This window comes from Pezoporus wallicus, unplaced genomic scaffold, assembly GCF_028554395.1.
Source record: "Pezoporus wallicus isolate ANWC-B61680 ecotype Strahan unplaced genomic scaffold, APGP_CSIRO_Pwel_v1 contig_11829, whole genome shotgun sequence".
Classification (NCBI taxonomy): Eukaryota; Metazoa; Chordata; class Aves; order Psittaciformes; family Psittacidae; genus Pezoporus; species Pezoporus wallicus.
The window spans coordinates 344,698-362,724 of NW_026635494.1; the positions used below are offsets into that span (position 1 = coordinate 344,698).

The 18,027-nt window shown below is 48.7% G+C and overlaps 1 protein-coding gene across 4 annotated transcripts in view; it reads left to right on the plus strand.

Moving 5' to 3' along the window:
* Nucleotides 1-18,027, plus strand: part of ARHGAP32 (Rho GTPase activating protein 32) — a 172,796-nt gene that overhangs the window by 142,870 nt on the left and 11,899 nt on the right. For all 4 annotated transcript variants that reach the window (XM_057432982.1, XM_057433006.1, XM_057432990.1 and 1 more), the window contains 4 exons: nt 8,239-8,388; nt 14,434-14,536; nt 15,641-15,785; nt 16,820-16,902. In XM_057432982.1, coding sequence (XP_057288965.1) covers nt 8,239-8,388; nt 14,434-14,536; nt 15,641-15,785; nt 16,820-16,902 — 481 coding nt within the window. The remainder of the gene's footprint in view (nt 1-8,238; nt 8,389-14,433; nt 14,537-15,640; nt 15,786-16,819; nt 16,903-18,027) is intronic.

Sequence of the window (18,027 nt, forward strand, 5' to 3'; positions counted from 1 at the left end):
TCGCTTTATCCCCCGCCCCGCACTGGTACTCGGAGGACAGAGGATGCATTCCGAGGCGTTCCTATTCCTCCTTCTGTTGTTTGGGAGAAGGGGGCTTCCTGTCACCATGCCTTGTCTGTTCCCATTGGATCACAAAACCTCCTAGAAGCTCGGGTCTGTTTGAAAGGCTGAACGGTTTGAAAGGCAGGAGCTCATTCTTTATGACAGAGAAGGCAGGAGGCCTCCCCTTTTCACTCTTCCCTGACCTCCTTTGTTCTGGGCACCACATAGCAATGGTAAAAGAGCCTGATTTGGAATCAAAGCTCTTGCTGGTGAGATAAAGGAAGAGAATAAAGCAGGCGAAGCAACGTAATATCTGCATTCCTAAGTCTGAGAAAGCAGATTTCAAATCCCCAAACAGATTGGGCCCAATTTTCTTTTCCCATAAAGCTTTTGTATCCTTCTTTAGCTGCGTAAGGAGGATGTACGGGAAGATGCCGTTTTCATCCTCTTTAAAGCTACTGATTCCTGCTGGTGCTGCTTAAGGTGACTGCAGTGTGGACGAGGCTCACGCCTGTTGTCTTCAATAGTTTCCACTCCAGGTGCATGCAGTTGTGCTTCCAGAGGCAGAATGGTCTCGTGCAGGTGTTAATAGCTAACGTATAAATCACTCAGGAAGTCAGGATTGTGACTGCAAAGAACCAGAACGATACCAATCTTGGAAGAGGAGGTCACTGTGATTTGCAAGTAACTGGTCTGGGCTGTAAACAGCTGCCCTCTGGCTACTGAAAATGGAGATCAGCATCATCTGGGAGTGAAGGGATTGAGAGAGGAGCAGCAGCAGCGCTACTTGTCCTACTGGGAGTGCCACATACTTCAGAGGAGCCCATACCGAAGGTTGAGGTAATGGCTGCACCGTGTGGCTTAAGAGAAGGCAGGTAGCGTGCTTTGACCCGAGCCTCCTCCTTATTCCAGCTGGATTGCTCATCTCCCTTCCTGGTGGGATGTAAAGTGGCTTTCCGGAGCCTTGCGTAAGAGCAGACACCCTCTCGCTCCAGGATCGGGCTCCATCTGCCAAACTCCTCATTATTCAGCTTGTGTTGGCTGTTGATTCATGTCAGATCTCTTCTCATCACTCGCCTCCTCCCACCACCCGAGCTGGAGCGTGCTGCCATGCAAAACTGGAGTAACTGGCCTGCCGCAGTCACTCTGGTTATCCTGGTTCAGCTGATGGCAGGACGGGGCTGAAGCGTTGTGTTTGAGTGACTAGTGAAGGCTCCAGGCTGCGTGTGTGTGTCCAAAGCACTCGATGTCATCCGGGGTTGGCTTGGGTTACTGTCAACCTCTTGGAAACTCTCCTATACTGATGGTAGCAGAAGTGGAAATGGTGTGGGTGAGGCTCAGCAGCGTCACTCAGGCTGTTGTAAAGCTTTTGAGCAGGGAAGGATACTGCACGCAGCATGGGGTTTGAATAAGGCAGGGCAAAAAGGCAGTTAGCTTTGAGGTTTCGGACTCCTCTAGAGCCATGGCCACTGTAGACAGGACAATGAATGTTTGGTGTGGATTGTATGAGAAGGAGGCTGGGGTCAGGCAGCAAGAAACTACACCTGTGAAGTTAGAATCATAGGATCCTATCCAGCAGCTCAAAGTAATCACCAACAGAGAACGTGTGGCATGTTCATCACTGGCAGCTGCTGAGGCAGTCACCTTATGGGTTAGGTGGCAACGTGGTTCTTGGGTTTTCTCTCCTCTCTTCCTTATTTACAAGTGTCTGTAGAGTACCTAATACACGATTGCAGTACACAGTGTGAGTGAGAAAGACATTCCAAGGGTCTTGCCTATTTCCTCCTAGGTCTGCATTTCCCAGTTTGCTCCCTTGTCTCCCAGTCCTGCTGCTGGCTCTGTGACCACCGTGTCATTTGAGCTGCTGATGCTGCTGCCTTGTGTGCTGCACACCCTCGTCTCTACTCTCTATCCCAGTGTTGGCCTCTGATAACTTCTTCCCCATCTAGTATAATTTCCTCACTTCCCCTCAGCTCCTTGTGTCCCCTACCTGAAGCCCATCCCTGCTGCATCACCAGGACTGCAGTCAGCGCTGCTTTTTTGTCCCAGATAGGATTCAAACATGTTCATAGAATTACTAGAGTGAACTTGTCAGGTCCCTTTGGAACCTCTTTCCTTTCCCAGTTAGCCTTCGGCTGACTGATTTCCATCTCCTCTCCATAGACTGCTTCCATCAGGGTAGGTGCACTGCAGGGAATTAGTGCAGAGATGTCCCATGGTCTGTTTGTTTAGGAGGGCAGGTTGTGTTATCTGATGGTATTACTTGGTATCAGACTTCCCTAGCTGTATGTACATGACATATCTAACTCACCTCGTGGTTAGCATTCTTATCCCCTTATAAATACTCAGCAAATTTGGCAATGAGGAGCATGGAAAGAAGTTTTGCCATTGTAAATAGTACCTGTTTTTTGTCTGCGTTGACATAAAGAAACTTTCTCCACTCACTTCAGGCTGTAGATGCTCCTTGTGCGCATCCTTACCGATGGGTGCTTTGAGTTAAATCAATGGTGCTGAAAGGAATCGGTGCTGCTGGTGAGAAGCAGTTGAGGAGGGGGACTGATTAGACCCAGCTGAAGCAGAACCTGACAGAGGCTCTGCATGAAAAAGCACCGAGTGAGTTGCCAAAGCTGGTCCGTCTCCAGCTAACCAAAATAAGCCAGTTCTCCAGCTTGGGCCAAAGGCTGATGTTGGCAGGGATGAGGGAGTGCTGCTCTTCTGAGGAGATGATTGCTCCAGCCCAAAGCATGGTTCCAGAAGCTTGAGCAGATGCAAGGATGAACGTGGCTTCTTTGCTACTAGACTTTGTAAGAACAGCACCATCGCTTACTGCTTTGCTCTCCATGTGCATGGTGATAGCTGGAAATCTGTGCTGCTTCTTGCCATCATAGTTAATTGGAATGGTTTTTACCTAATGGCACTTATATCAATCCCCTTTAACCTATTTCATGATTACTTGCAACACAAAGGCCAGCTTTAACTGATGTCAGCCTGGCACGAGGTAAGCGCTGCAGCATCAAAGAGCATTTTTACTTCTCTTTATCGAGTAAATCAGTAAGCACACATTTATGAAAGTTATTTGTGATTCTCCTCCTGAAAACCTTTATGACCAGTGAGGGAGTCTAGTGCAAAGAGGAGTGCAATTATGGATGTGGTGTTGGTCGGTCCTTCTTCAAACCCAGCCTCCTATTCGAGGACTGAAGGATGGTGCTCGGTGGTGCATGGTTCCAGATTCTGGTTGGGATTTTAGGGCTGTATAAATAAGCTTCCAAAATAGAATGTGCTGTGGCAGGAGGAAGGGAGGAAAATGTCTTGTTGCTAAGGAACATGACAGAGAACTGGGAGATGTGACTCAGTTCTTGGCTTCATGTAACTTCTCTTCAGGAAGATGTGGGTCCACAGAGCTTGTCTCTCCGAGTGTGAAGCAATGGATATTTACTGAGGTTTTGAGAAGATGCTGTGTGGGGAGCCAGTTGAACTCAGTCCACTTTCACAATCAAGTGTACTTCTGAGTGTCTGCAGCATCAGGAGCACGGGGAAATAGTGGCAAACCAACCCTGGCTTCTCATCTCCTGGTTCCTCTTCCTCAATAGAGTCTGTTGCTGCTTTCTCCCCCTGTTTAATATTAGAGGAGGATGGATCCTGAAGGCCTAATAGCCTGGAAAGATGATAGCTTGACTTGCTGCACATCTCTCTTCAGAGAGGAGGGATTTGGTTTTTGGTCTGTAATACCTACCTGTAGCTTCTTCTATGCCATCCCCATGCCTTTTCCCAGCTTTGATGTTGTGACTGGGTATCACAGGTTGCTTGTACCTTTTCAGCTGTGCAGCTACATGTGCTCATGTGCCTGACCTTAGCACCACGCTCTCCTCACACGGCTGGGACCTGGGGTCTGTAAAATCACTGCTGATAATAAGAGAAACCCAGCATAAGAGAAATAAAGGTGGTCGTGTGCTGGGGCAGCGCACACCCTCCAAGATGTTCTTTCAAAGTCAAAGTTTACTAACCCTGTGTTAGAAAGTGCTCTGTTGTCAGGTTCCAATCCATCCTATTAGTGATAGCAACAGGAGATAAAGCAGGTGTTCTGTGTTTGTTTAGCATGGGTTTGGTTTCCCTTGGCAAAGTGTGCTATGGGAAGGTGCCATTATCCTGTCCAAAATGCAGGACCATGCGCTGGATGGGCACCAAGCAAGCACTTACCTTGCACTGTCAGTGTGCAAGACTTGAAATGTGTTTTGGTCTGGGAGCCTTTGTTTCATGGGGTTTTTCATACTGAAAAGGGGAGGAAAATGCAAGCACAAGATTATCTGGGGGGGGCACAGGAAAGCTTCAGTTATTAAAAGGCTTCTCCTCTTTGTTTGCCAGGATTCAAAGCCAAGGAGTGAGGAGACAGTGCTCTTTTCAGGGAATCGTGGAATGATTTGGATTGGAAGGGACCTTAAAGCTCATCCAGTTCCACGGGCAGGGACCCCTTCCACTAGAGCAGCTTGCTCCAAGCCCCTGGGTCCAACCTGGCCTTGAACACTGCCAGGGATGGGGCAGCCACAGCTTCTCTGGGCACCCTGTGCCAGTGCCTCAGCACCCTCACAGGGAAGAGCTTCTGCCTAAGAGCTCATCTCAGTCTCCCCTCTGGCAGGTTAAAGCCATTCCCCTTGGCCTGGCCCTACAGGCCCTTGTCCAAAGCCCCTCTCCAGGTTTCTTGTCAGCCCCTTTAGGTACATTCCTAACCCACGAAGGACATATCATGGCCAGCAAGAGCCATGCAAGTGCCTTGAAGCAGATGCTGGCACATTTCTCCATGAGCAAGCTTCATAAAGTATATCCCAAAGTGCCTTTTCAGTCTGGGCACTGCCCTGCTTTTAATGAAGTAATTGTTATTTGATGGGTTTTATCAGAGCCAGGGGAATCTCAAGCCTCACTTCTACTACAGAAGCTTGGTGGTGTAACATGCAGCATGGTTTGATGGATCAGTGCTCCTCAGGGGGGTACAGACTATGGCAGCTGCCCAAACCCACAATAAACTACCTGGCATCAACATTCCTTTCCCTTCCCACCACATAGAGACGTTGTCCAGTGTAGTTATGTCAGCCCCGGGTGTGAGATTTCTTCTCACTCCTAATAGACATTGTCGTGCCAGCAAAGCTTCACGAGGAGCCCAGCCTCAGGTGAGGGGTGTTTTGCAGCCAGTCTCACTATGGAGATGGAGAACTTCTTGTTGCTGGTTCAGGCCCTGTGATTTATCCAGACCTGAGGAAAAGCAGCCCTTGGTTCTTCTAGGAAAGCCTCTGTTTCTTGGCTTACAGTGGTTAAATCCCAAGTGGAAAGTAGTATGGATGAACATTAGGATTTGTGTTGAGTTTTGTTTGCCTTGCAGTTGGTAGCTCGTGTCTCTGACTACAGCAACCATTTAAAACTGCCCTGTAGGAATGCTGCTGTATCTGAATTTACTTCTAGGACCTTTGCTGAGCCCCTCACGTGGAGACACAAGCTGTGAATGGTTCAGATGTATCATATCCCCACGTCATTGGTGTTGCTAGCTTGGGGGTCAGAAAGCATTTCCCCTTTGCTTGCTGTTTGTTGGCAGGGCAGCTTGTCCTTTATCAGACACCTGCTGGCTTTTTTGATCTGCTTTTCATTAACCTGTCAGCAAAGAGATGACTGCTCGGGTTGTCTTGATGTTCTCCTTTTCTTCCCCACCCAGGAGAGGCTGAACTCCTACCAGTGAATCATTCCTGCGTAGGTATAAAGCTCTGGAGTCGCTTTAGCCTGAGAAGCTCTCCTACGGAGCAGGCAGTGATTCAGAGGAGAGCAGTGCAGGCAACTGTTTAACCAAGGCACAGTGCAAACTTGTGCACAGGCTGTGGATCAGGGAATTTCTGGCTATGGAACCTGCTCTATGGCAGTGTTCTGGACACTGCTGCGGAAAACAAGGGGATTATTTTACCCTGCACCGAGTGGCTTAAAGGCAGAACAGATTTATTGTGGTTTAGAACTCAGCTCTCCTTTCTGGTTCGTGATCCAAGCAAAGTCCCTCTGTGCATCCCGGAGGTGCATCCCTTGCACCTTTTCCTGCATTGACCAACCAAGGTGACACCCAAAAGTCACTTGCTGTCCTGGTCACCAGCATTAGTGGGATTTCTGCAGTGCTGGACTGCATTTTTCTCCATTGGACTCGTTTTTCATTATGTGGAATAAGATCCTCCGTGAAGAACTGTGTGCAGTCTGTAACTGAACACCTGTGTATTACTCATTGCTTCATTTGTCTCTTTATTTGACTGCTGTAAAAGCATCCGTCTCAGACCTATCAACTCCAGCTTTGACATTGCCCCAAGTCAGGATGAGACCCGCATTCGGGGGATGGCTGCTCCATCCGTGGCAGTGTTCAAGGCCAGGTTGGATGGGGCTTGGAGCAAGCTGCTCTACTGGAAGGTGTCCCTGCCCGTGGCAGGGGTTGGAACTGGATGAGCTTTAAGGTCCCTTCCAATCTGAACCAGTCTGGGATTCCATGATTTATTCTTGAGGAGGACCGACAGGAGGTGATCAGTGATCAGTTAAAGCCCCCATAGCCACAGTTTGTGATGCTCAGTGCTCGTGTTTTGTTAAGTGATTTGGAGTTGATGCAGACATGGGGTTTGTGGGAGATTTGAGGCTTTCAGGTGTTCAGATGCGTTTGGCTGCTGCGGATTGTGGTGGTGCCACATCCAAAAAGCAACACTCTGCTTACATAGATGGAAGCATGTTAAGGTCATAAACAGAGGGACGGCATCAATACCTGGTAAAATAGAAGGGGAAATACTCAGCTGTTTGAAGGGATTAAACCAACTTGAAGCCTATGGTATAATCTTGTTCCTGGGACAAGGTTTTCCGTGCTGTCTGCTTGAGGAATACCCTGCCTGCCGCTATGAAGCCTTACCCCATAAATCCCGGGTTTGCCGAGTCCCACTCCCAAAGCTGCTCACTGCATTTCCAGCTGTGTGTGTTGGCGAGGCGCAGTGACCCCAATGTCACCAGGACTCTTCATTGCTGTTGTGGTTTCTTTGAACCAGCCTCACTCTGCTGGACCCTGATGACAGGGCTCTGGGGTTGTCTTTGCTCCCTGGGATCGGAGACAGGAGCTGGGGAGAGGGATTGCTGGTGCTGCCGGAGGCTTTACAGCCTCGCAGAGCTGTAAAGGCTTCCTCACAAAGCAGCACAGCCTTTTCTACCCTGGGATTTGTTCTTTTCAATAGAGCTCTTCTGGTTTTACCTCACCTACACAATGGCACTTTTGTTGGGGGAGGCCTCTCGGCCTCAGGAAGAGAAGTTGACATCCAAGGGCATTGTGCTGCGTCCCATGGGAATGCTCAGCCTCTCCTTCCAATCTGCACGGGGTTATTTGTGTCACCCACTTCTGCCCTGTGTGACTCCCCACATCCTTCCACTGTGGAGGGACTGGCTGGTGCGAACGGGGACCGATTGCACCCGTGTGGCACTGCGGAGAGAAACGGAACAGGAGGTTTGGAGGCACAGCTCTCTTCCCTTTGTAGGCTCCTTGTATTTATTCTGGAGAGGATAAACTGCATCCCTTCGAGTCAGCTGCCTTAGTTTGCTGTTACATCCAACAAAGACAGTAATGTTTTCATCTTGCAATGGCTTGAGAAGGCTCGGAAAGCCCTGGAATGGAGCGTGCGGCCGCAGCTGCAGCGAGGGCCATTCACACTGCAGGTGTGCTGGAAAGAGCACTCGGAGCCAAACGTCCTCCACGCTCAGATATGATTAGGCACTCCTTTGTTCTGGAGCCCACTAAGACCACTAGAATGAGAGTAAAGTTACTGCCAGCGCATTTCTTTGTGCTCATGGATTGCAACCCGCGTTGGCCCATGCACACGAGCTGACCGGGTTTGTTGCTTTAGCCTTTTGCATTCACCCAGCTCTCAGATGCTGCTCACTGTCCAGTATTCCATGTGAGATCCTTCGGGATGCTCCCACCTGCAGCTGCTTCGCTGATGAATGTGTCTTTGTGTTCAGTTCTCCTGTTATTTCTGCACTAGCACCAAAGCCAAGTCTCTGCTGAGTATGGGACCTTGGAATATCTGTAATTGGAATTACTGTCACTCCAGTGCTTGCTCGCCCTGTAGAACGTGTTATGCTTGGCCTTGCCTGACTTGAGACCAACCTAAACCTAAACCGAGGTGGTTTTGCCTGTATTTTGTTGTGCAGTGTCCAAAAAGCACGGCAAGCTCATCACCTTCCTGAGGACATTCATGAAGTCGCGCCCAACCAAGCAGAAGCTGAAGCAACGGGGGATACTGAAGGAAAGGGTGTTCGGCTGTGACCTGGGGGAGCATCTTCTCAACTCTGGCCATGACGGTAAGAAACACTCCGTTCTTGACTTCTTCCTCTGTTGGGGATCTTACTTGAGGGTGATGGTGACCAGTAAAGGGCTAGTTGGGGCTAGCAGAGAAACGGGTAACGGAAGAGAAAGCTCCAGGGAGACCTTAGAGCAGCTTCCAGTGCCTAAAGGGGCTACAAGAAACCTGGAGAGGGGCTTTTTATAGAGAAGGTAGGGATAGGATAAGGGGTCATGGAAGGAGTTAGATTTAGATTAGATCTAAGGCAGAAGCTCTTCCCTGTGAGGGTGCTGAGGCGCTGGCACAGGGTGCCCAGAGAAGCTGTGGCTGCCCCATCCCTGGCAGTGTTCAAGGCCAGGTTGGACCCAGGGGCTTGGAGCAAGCTGCTCTAGTGGAAGGTGTCCCTGCCCATGGAACTGGATGAGCTTTAAGGTCCCTTCAACCCAAACCAGGCTGGGACTCTAATAGGAAGCAAACGTGGTTGATGTGGGAGTGCTGGAGCTGACAATGTCTCTGAGTAAAGAGTGAATGAGGGGTTTTTTATTCTTTTTTTTTCGGGGAAATAGACTTTATTTTAGACTTCACTTAGAAATTAGACTTTATTTCTGTGTCAGTGTCAAGGAATGATTAACTGGTGTGTTAAATCCACACGTTTCTCTGACTCGGGACCTTACAGTGTAAATCCTTCCTTTGCCTTCTCCCTTGGTTTCACAAAGCTCACAGGAGTTCAATGGGCACAATGTTTGATCACAGTTTCCTCTTCCCTCAGCTTGTCAGGGTGAGGTTTCTGTAGCTCTTCTCAGTCCCTTTCACTTCCCGTCAGCAGTTGAGGGAGGCAGCAGAGAAGTTCTGCCCTTCCCAAGGAAAACTTGCGCTGTTGTTAGTGCTCCTCCTTGGATGAACTTTGCTTTCACGTGCTCTTTCCTACCCTCTCACTTTGGGGTGGGGAGGTACCTGCATTGCTGTGGAGCAAACCCAAGGCAGGGATTCTTTCATGGCTCGCACGGTTTCAACATGCACTCCCTGGCTTTACACAAAGTGTTTTACTACCGGTTGGTGAATAACATGAGCTTGTTCTTATGGAACCAGGGCTGTAGCAAGGCTCGTTGGCTTGCTAACTGGAGCCAGTCTTTATTGCTGGGCCTTGAAAAGCATCAGAGAGCCAGAAACAGGATGGTTTGGAGACAGAAACAGACAGTAAGCCGTGGAAGAACTACATTAGGGGTAGGTAATTCACACCACCGGCTAGCGCGAGAGCTGGGTTTATGTTCATGCTGTGGGAGCAGTGTGGGAGGGCAGGAGGCACGCCAGCAGAGTGAGCTCATTCACAGGAAAGAGAGAGTTCTCTTTTATCCCCAGCCCTCCCCCTGCCCATTTTAGCTAGGCAAAAGTCAGCAATAACTAAAGCCTATCCCTGGCTTGGCGTGCGTTGCGTTTAGCATTAAAAGACACGTCCTGAGCTCAACTGGATTGTTCTAAGTCCACCGGAGGCTCCTGTTTGACAGTCACCTCCCATCACGTGTGCCTGAGTGACTGCTGCACAAGGCTAATGAGGCCTCTTCACCTGAGGAGCTGCCAGTTGCTTTCAGCCTTGAGTTACTAACTCTTTCCTAACTGCCTGGAGTGGAGCAGGTCCAATTTGGATGCTGCTAACAGGGGCATGTCTCCTTTTCGCACAGCAGGGCTGGTTCTGGGTGTGATTCAGCTCTCTGACCTGTATTCCAAGTGATGTAATCCTGGGGCTGGTTTTGTGGAGATGTTGCTGTTTTCCTGGGAGCCAGGCTCCGTGCATGAGCAGCGTTTCAAGATTCCCTCATCCCATAGCATTAATCTTGCTCAGTCTTGGAGGCAGCTGCTGAAAGGGGATGGAGATGCCAGAGCAGACCCCGGGTGGAATTGGAGAGAGCAAAGAGCTCGGCTTCCTCACCTCATAAGCAGAACATAACCAGGTAGTTTTATGGGAGCACAGTGTCTGAAATGAGCAGGAAGGTGTTCACGTGCTCCTCAGAAATGCAGTGTGGAACCAGGCTGCAGTTATGTTCAGAATCCAGTTCATTGCCAAAGCCTAAAGAGGGGCTCTTCACCAGGGACTGTAGCGACAGGACAAGGGGTGATGGGTTTGAGCTGAAACAGGGGCAGTTCAGGTTGGAGATAAGGCAGAAGCTCTTCCCTGTGAGGGTGCTGAGGCGCTGGCACAGGGTGCCCAGAGAAGCTGTGGCTGCCCCATCCCTGGCAGTGTTCAAGGCCAGGTTGGACACAGGAGCAAGCTGCTCCAGTGGAAGGTGTCCCTGCCCGTGGCAAGGGTTGGAACTGGGTGATCTTAAAGTCCCTCCCAACCCAAACCAGGCTGGGATTCTGTTGCTTCTATGCAGCACATTCAGTGTAACCTCTGGCTCAGGTGGAGGCCGTGTTCCCTTTGGAGGTAGAGAGACTTTTTTTCCCCTATTTTTCTTTGCCTCTCACCAAATCGAACTTAAATTTAGCTTGACCCCAATTAGAAAGCATTGTGCTTGCAGAGGCTGTGTTTGGTTAGTGTGGGAGCTGGTGAAGTGCTGCATTGCAGCATCTGTGCCATGTCCTCATTTGTGCCTCTGAGTACGTTGAAACAGAGCGCTCTATGGCTTCAGGGGTGCCCAAGAGAAGCTGTGGCTGCCCCATCCCTGGCAGTGCTCAAGGCCAGGTTGGATACAGGGACTTGGAGCAAGCTTCTCTAGTGGAAGGTGGCCCTGCCCGTGGCACGGGTTGGAGCTGGAGGAGCTTTAAGGTCCCTTCCAACCCAAACCAGGCTGGGATTCTATGAGTCCATAAGAAATAAAACGAGCACTCGGTGTCCATGTGGCTTGTTGGGGGTCCTCCAGTGTTACCTGTTCCTTCGAGCCATGCCCTGGCTACAGCTGAGTGATGCAGTTGCCTTTGGTGCTCATTTATTGCAGATTTGAGCTAGGGAAGAGTGCTGTGATCAGAACAGGAACATAAGGAATGAGATCTTGGGCAGCATCTTGGCAGGGATCTGTAGAGACCTGGTTCCCCTTAGCTCAAGGGTAAGGTTGGTCATGTCTGTGTTGTCACTTTGGTTCATACTTTTAATGTGAGGAGTCCCATTTCCTAAGAGTTTTCGTGGTAATAAACGTCTCCCTGGCTGGCTTTGGGTCTTTGCCCCCCCGATTTGGAGTTCAGGACAGCTGAGTCTTAGTATTTAGCTTATATGGATGTTTCAGAGGGTAAACGCAACCATTTTCCCCTCTGTCCCTCTTGCTGCTAGAGAGTGAAATAGAACAGGACAAACCAGAAGTGAAGCAAACTTTGCTGGAAAGGAAAAAGTTATAAATATTTACAGATTTGTTGCTTTTCCCCCTTTTCCTTTCTTCAAACACTAGATTGAATTGTAAGCACAAGGCACGTCCTGGAATCCAAGAAGGCACGGGTTTAAATCCCTGCTTGTGATGGCCTGGACCACAAAGGGGATTGCTTTGCACCAAGGTTTTTGCTTCAGAAAGTGCTTTCATGAGAAATAGCTCCTGAAGCTTTAGTACAGACTCATGGAATGGTTTGGGCTGGATGGAACCTTAAAGCTGAAGGAATATTGCTCAGGGAAAGAGTAAAGCCAACTCCATGAGCACAGTTTTGCTCATGGGAACATGGAATTGGAATGGGCTTTGTGCTGGGTTTAACAGACACAGACACCAGTTCTGGTGGGCCCTGAGGTTTCCTGAGCAGAGATGACTGGGGCTGGAGGCGTATCCTGTGTGTTACCCGGTGCTGAAGCGGCTTGTTTGTGGTGGCCATCAGGAGCTGGGTGCTGAGCTAAGACAGGCCTTGATGGCTCTTGATACAGACCACATGTGTCATTGAGTCTGGTTGGCAGAACTGCAGGAAACCAGAACTATTAACTAACATTAGTGGAATTTTAGTGTAGATGCTCCTGCATCCTGTGACAAGAAACCCCCAGTGTTACGTTTGTGATTGGTTTGGGATCCAGAAGCTGGAATCGGGCTCTGAACTGGCAAGTTGACGTAGGGATTTATGCCACAGGCAGGGAGAGGGGCCTGAGAAAGTCACAACACGGTGACAGAAGCCACTGTTGTAACCTCAACCTCAGCCTGTGCTGTCATCCCGTCGTTACATGACACGGTCCCCTCCAGGTGTGTGTCTATACAGGTAGGTAAGGATGTAGCTGGAGGGCTTGGGACTCAAAGGGCAGGACAGTGAAGTCACCATTCCAGCCAAGGGCTTCAGGTATCGCTATAGCCCTCCTTGGATTGCAGCCACTTCTCCAACCCAGCAGAATTCCCCCAAAATATCCATGCTGCTGCCATGATATATTTAGCTTAAAGAACAGCTTGTCCAGATTAGGAATGCATAGAGCAAGTCTGCTGGAGCTTTTTCAGTGTCTGGTTGTTATTCTGGCTCTGTCCGTGACAAGTAAGGACTTTGGGAAGCGTATTGTAGGTGCTGCATCCCTCACCCTTCCCCCTGTTGTCCCTTGACCCGGTTCACATTGTCACAACAGGTTGCTGCTCAGCTCAAATACCATAAATACCATGCAAACACTGTTCTCAGCGTGCTGTTTGTTGACACAGCTCCATAAACCCCAGGGGGTGAGGCCTTGGAGCAGTGCATAGCTCTAGAAGGTCCCACACGCAGTGTGTGCATCACCCTTCCTTGGGCATTATCGGCCTCCTGGTAGGAATTGGGCAGGAATGTGCTATGTATTTATTTGTTTATGTATTTCTTTCAATGGGGAACCCTAACGAGATTCAAATGTGGATTGTTAAAGTCTTTGGGATTGTGGAGCTGAGCATTAGGAGCTTGTTCGAGCATTGGGCTTGGGTCAGCCTGGAGAAGAGAAGGCTCCTTAAGGGGAGACCTTAGAGCAGCTCCAGTGCCTAAAGGGGCTGCAGGAAACCTGGAGGGCTTGAATCTCTTTGCAGAAAGGGTTAGAATTTAGAATTTAGGGCCATTTTGTTGTGCCCTGTGCCCGGGTGCACAGCACCAGTGCCCTGTGCTCAGGACTCCCCTGCTGATTGCTAGGTAACCCATCAGTATGGCTCTTTCCTCAGGCTGCAGAGGGGGGAAGCACAGAGCATCTGAGTGCAGGGGAATGGCCTCACAGATGGCATTTGCTGCTTGATGGAAGGGGGTTTGCCACTTGACCTGTTCAGGATCTGTCCCGTGGCAAGGTGATCAGACCTGTCATCTAACGTAAGGATAAACGTAGATCGGCACAGGAGCTTATGGAGGGATCCACTGGGATCTGAGCTTTTCCCATGCAGACTTGCTGATGCTCACAAGAGCCGAGTCCTGATTTTCCTTCGGTGTTCAGGGCAGTTTTACCTCCCTTTTATTAAGTGATTTGCTCCTTCTTCAGCTTCCAGGGGTGCACAGATAGCGCCAGCAGTGGGTGCTGCATGAGGCCGAGAAGTCAGCTGGAAGGAATTGGTTGGTGAAGCGGTTTGTGTATTAACTTGACACCTAATTATAGCCTCTGGGCTTATTCTTTCCATTCTGCCATAGCCTGGTTTGTCTGCAGCTTCTGTGAGTGGGGCACATTGTGTAGCTTCTAAATCCAGTCACGCTCTGGTAGACATTAGGGGGGGAAACTCTCAGTGGTAAAAGCTAAAACTGGCCTGGCTCTGGTACAGAAAGCAGCATCTCCTTAATGTTTGCATTTGCTTAAGGCAAGGGGTAAGGGTTAATCCTGGGTAGATTTGCAAACAAAAGAAATCTTTGGCTAATATTGTGTCTTTACTCAATATTGTAGCTCTCCTGGCGTGGAATTTCATGTCCATGGTTCTTGTGGGAGGTGTGATGGGACCTGTGCTCTCTCTGCTTGACCACAGTTGACTCTGTTCAACCTGATTCACATCCTGGCATTTCTTTAGAGCAAAGGAAACCTCTGATCACTTTCCACACCAACTCCTGAAGTGAAATTCCTTACAGGCTCTCTCCTCTAAGAACTAAAGCAATAGCTCAGCTGGGTTTAGTGTATGGCGCCTGACAAGACCGCAGCCTGCACTAGGACTTCAATCACATGCTCAACTAACCAGCGACACTTGCTCCTTAGTCCCACAGGTCCTCAAGAGCTGCACTGAATTCATTGAGAAGCATGGCATTGTGGATGGGATATATCGTCTGTCTGGGATTGCATCCAACATCCAGAAACTGCGGTAAGGGCAGCACATCTGACCCACTGGGATGGGCTCTTCACCCTCTGGTGTGAAGCAGCAGAGACCCTTTCTATCCCCCAGTCTGGCTTCTATCACACATCATTGTGTGTAGGGGAAGGCAGGAGCTGCTTCCTCACCCTGTAAGGGGTGTAGGGGTGATGGCTGCAGTTACAAATGCACCTGGTGCCTTGGACACAGGTACAAATGGGCTCCATTGTGTTGGCGGAGAGGTGAGCTCCGTGTATGAGCTCTGCTGAAGGCACACTTTCTCTTGGCTACAAGTTGCCTGGCTTGCACAGGGGGAGAGGCCGGGGATGTTGCCACCAAGCCCCTGACATTGTGGTTTCAGTGTAGACAGTTGATGGGCAGGTTTGGTTTGCAGCTTAAAGCCCCTCGTAGGGAAGCACAGCTTCAGCGGGAGCAGCCGTGTTCTCTCAGCCCCTGCCAGTCTGTCTTCCTGATTCAAACCAGCACTTTCCATGCACATATTCCAGCAGCTCAGCTTTTGTTTCATAAACGGTTGTGATTTGGGTTTTCCTCTCTCTTGGAAAACCAAGGGAATGCTCAGGGATTTTCTTCATGTGGTTCCTGGCTCACCTCCCGCTTTAGCAGAGGCGTGTCCCCAGGGAATTTCTGCTCTCAAACCAGTTTCCGTGTGCTGATAGCACTGCTGGCGGGCATTGCTTCCTCTTCTTGATTTCCAAGCCTTTGCGATGCAAAGGGACAGCAGCTTCCCCTCAGACCTGGGCACTCTGCTCCAGCAGGCAGCCCCCAGTCACGGTTAAACCTTCACATTGCCTTTGTACTTGTGGAAGACATGCTCAGCCTTTGGGAAAAGCCCTGTCGCAGCAATAGGGCTTGCAGGCCAGGCAGTCAGTTGTAAAACTAACTGGAATTGCCTTATCAAACCAAAAAGGTCTTCTTTTTGGAAAGCTCCACTCCAGCAGCACCACGGCCATGGGGCACATGGCTTTGGGCACTAAGGGTTCATGTTTTCCCGTGGATCAGGATCTACTCTCTCTCCTTGACTGTAATTTGCACTGGTTTTTCTTTTCATCCCTCCTTTCCAACCCCCTTTGCCCATTGTCCTGTTCTCATCTCCAGCCACGAGTTTGACTCCGAGCAGATCCCTGACTTGACAAAGGATATTTACATCCAGGACATCCACTGCGTGGGCTCCCTCTGCAAACTGTACTTCCGTGAGCTCCCGAACCCTCTGCTGACCTACCAGCTCTATGAGAAGTTCTCAGTAAGTACCTTTGGCTTTCCACTTAAGCTTCACTTCATCCACACGGAGAAACACTGCAGAGGATCCAGCAGGAAGCTGAACCTGTCTTATACACGCCTTTCTTTGCCTTACTTCTGCTTAAGTTGGGGTTTTTAGATCAAATCTGTACCCCCTTTAGGTTTACTACCATGTGCTGTTGTCCCCTGTGCCACACCATCTCAGTTCCAGTTGTGGGGCCCCAGGTTGAGGCTATTGGGACATAAGTAAGAATTCCCCTATATCGTTTGCCATCCCCCAGTGATTACCTGAGCGTGACTGGGGTTAAAAGCAAGCACTGCTTGGAGCTGGAGACCCTCTGTAAGGAATGGCTCAGTTGTATCAAGGGTGATGATTTACAGCCTTGCTGGAAGGAGGGAATGCAGATTTCTCTTTCCAGTCTCACCTGTAGGAATAATTGCTGTCTCATTCCTGCTTCTCTGTGTGTGTCCACATTCAACAGCAGAACAAATCGATTCATGTCCAGCTCTGTGGTTTTGCCCCCATTTATATACACGGATAAAATAAGCCCCAAATCCCAGGCAGTGCATCGAAAATTGCTTGTTTTGCACCCGTGTCATAAAGGTAGCTTTAAAACCAGTCAATCCCTCAGTTCTTCCCCCCTTTTTTCATCCCTATTTCAGAGCACAAAGGCACCTTCCTCACCTCTGGTTCCCTTTTGAACATCTGGGCTGAAAGGCTCCATTTTTAGGTCTGATTCTGAAAGTCTTTATTTCAGTTTTCTTACTGTAGGTACTGAGGTGCCAGCATGAGTTGTCCTGAACAGTTGGACTTGATGATCTTAAAGGTCTTTTCTAACCTCTTTGATTCTGTGATGCTAGAAAGTGGCCCAGATCTTAATGTACTTGGCCTTTCTCACATTATCTGTGTGCTGCTCTGTCCCCACAAGGTAAAGACCAGCACAATCCACCTCACTGCTGCAGAGGCCACGTGGATCCAGACGATGCATCAGGTATTGAGGCTTATTTGCAGCTAAATCCCTTCCTGTCTCATTCCAGGATGCTGTTTCTGCTGCTACAGATGAGGAACGGTTGGTGAAAATCCACGATGTCATCCAGCAGCTGCCCCCTCCTCACTACAGGTCAGTGTCACGATGGGTTCTAGCTCAAGTTTGCTCCTTTAGCAAACACCATCTCCTCTGCATAGTGGTGTTTGCCTGCCTTGGAAACTACGTTTGGAGGCAAATACAGTGTTGGAGTAAACTGATTATAATCTGGGGTTTAAAAAACACCAGCTAACTGTAATATATTCCAATTTCTTATTCACTAATCTGTGAGTTATTGTGTAACTCACAGATTAGTTACTAATTTGTGTTATTAGAGTGTAAGTAATTGTGTTTAGTAGCCCTGAGTATTAAAAGTTATGGTAAAAAGGCATGAGACACAAAAAAGCTGGTGATTGGTATTAATAACTAATATAATAGTGTATGATAATGAGTCTTTTAGTAACTAAGTGTTGTAATGGGGTGTGCTAAGTTCTCTTCAACTATGTATTCTAATGGCTGGGTGCAACTCCTAAAGTGATTTGGATAACTACTTATTGTGTAAAGAATGCTAAGCAAGCAACAAGATAAAGCAAAGTAAAACAGTGTTAATTTATGTTAATGTATGCTAATTTAGCCTAGTAAATGCAAATGTACTTGGGTGAGAGGATCTGGTGATCGGGCCCTATGCAGATTTATGCTAATACATTGAAATGAGGGGATCTGGTGATCTTGGTTTTTAGCTCTCTGCAGATTCATGCATGTACATTGAAATTTATGTTAATGATACTAATTTATGCTAATAGATTGAAATGAAGAGGACATTCCATGTTCTGACTCTATGCAGATTTAGGCAGAAATATTAAATTGTATGTTAATGAATGATAATTTATGCTAAAAATTGAAATGAGGGGACCAGCTAATCTCATGTCCCGCCCGACTCTATTGAGTAGTATGAGGGTTTATGTTAATGCATTCCAGTTTATGCTAATATATTGAAATGAGGGGATCTGTTGATCTTGTTTTTGAGTTCTGTGCAGCTTAATGGGCTATGGAAATGTTAATGTGTTTATGATTAGATACTATGACTATTTGAATCATTGTAATGTGTGGTGGTTAGCTGGGCCATTGCAGTGCTGTTCCTGAGTGCTATAACTGTCTTACCTGTTACTTCAATATCAATAATTAACTCTGGGGGCATTCATCTGAGCTAATCATTGTTAA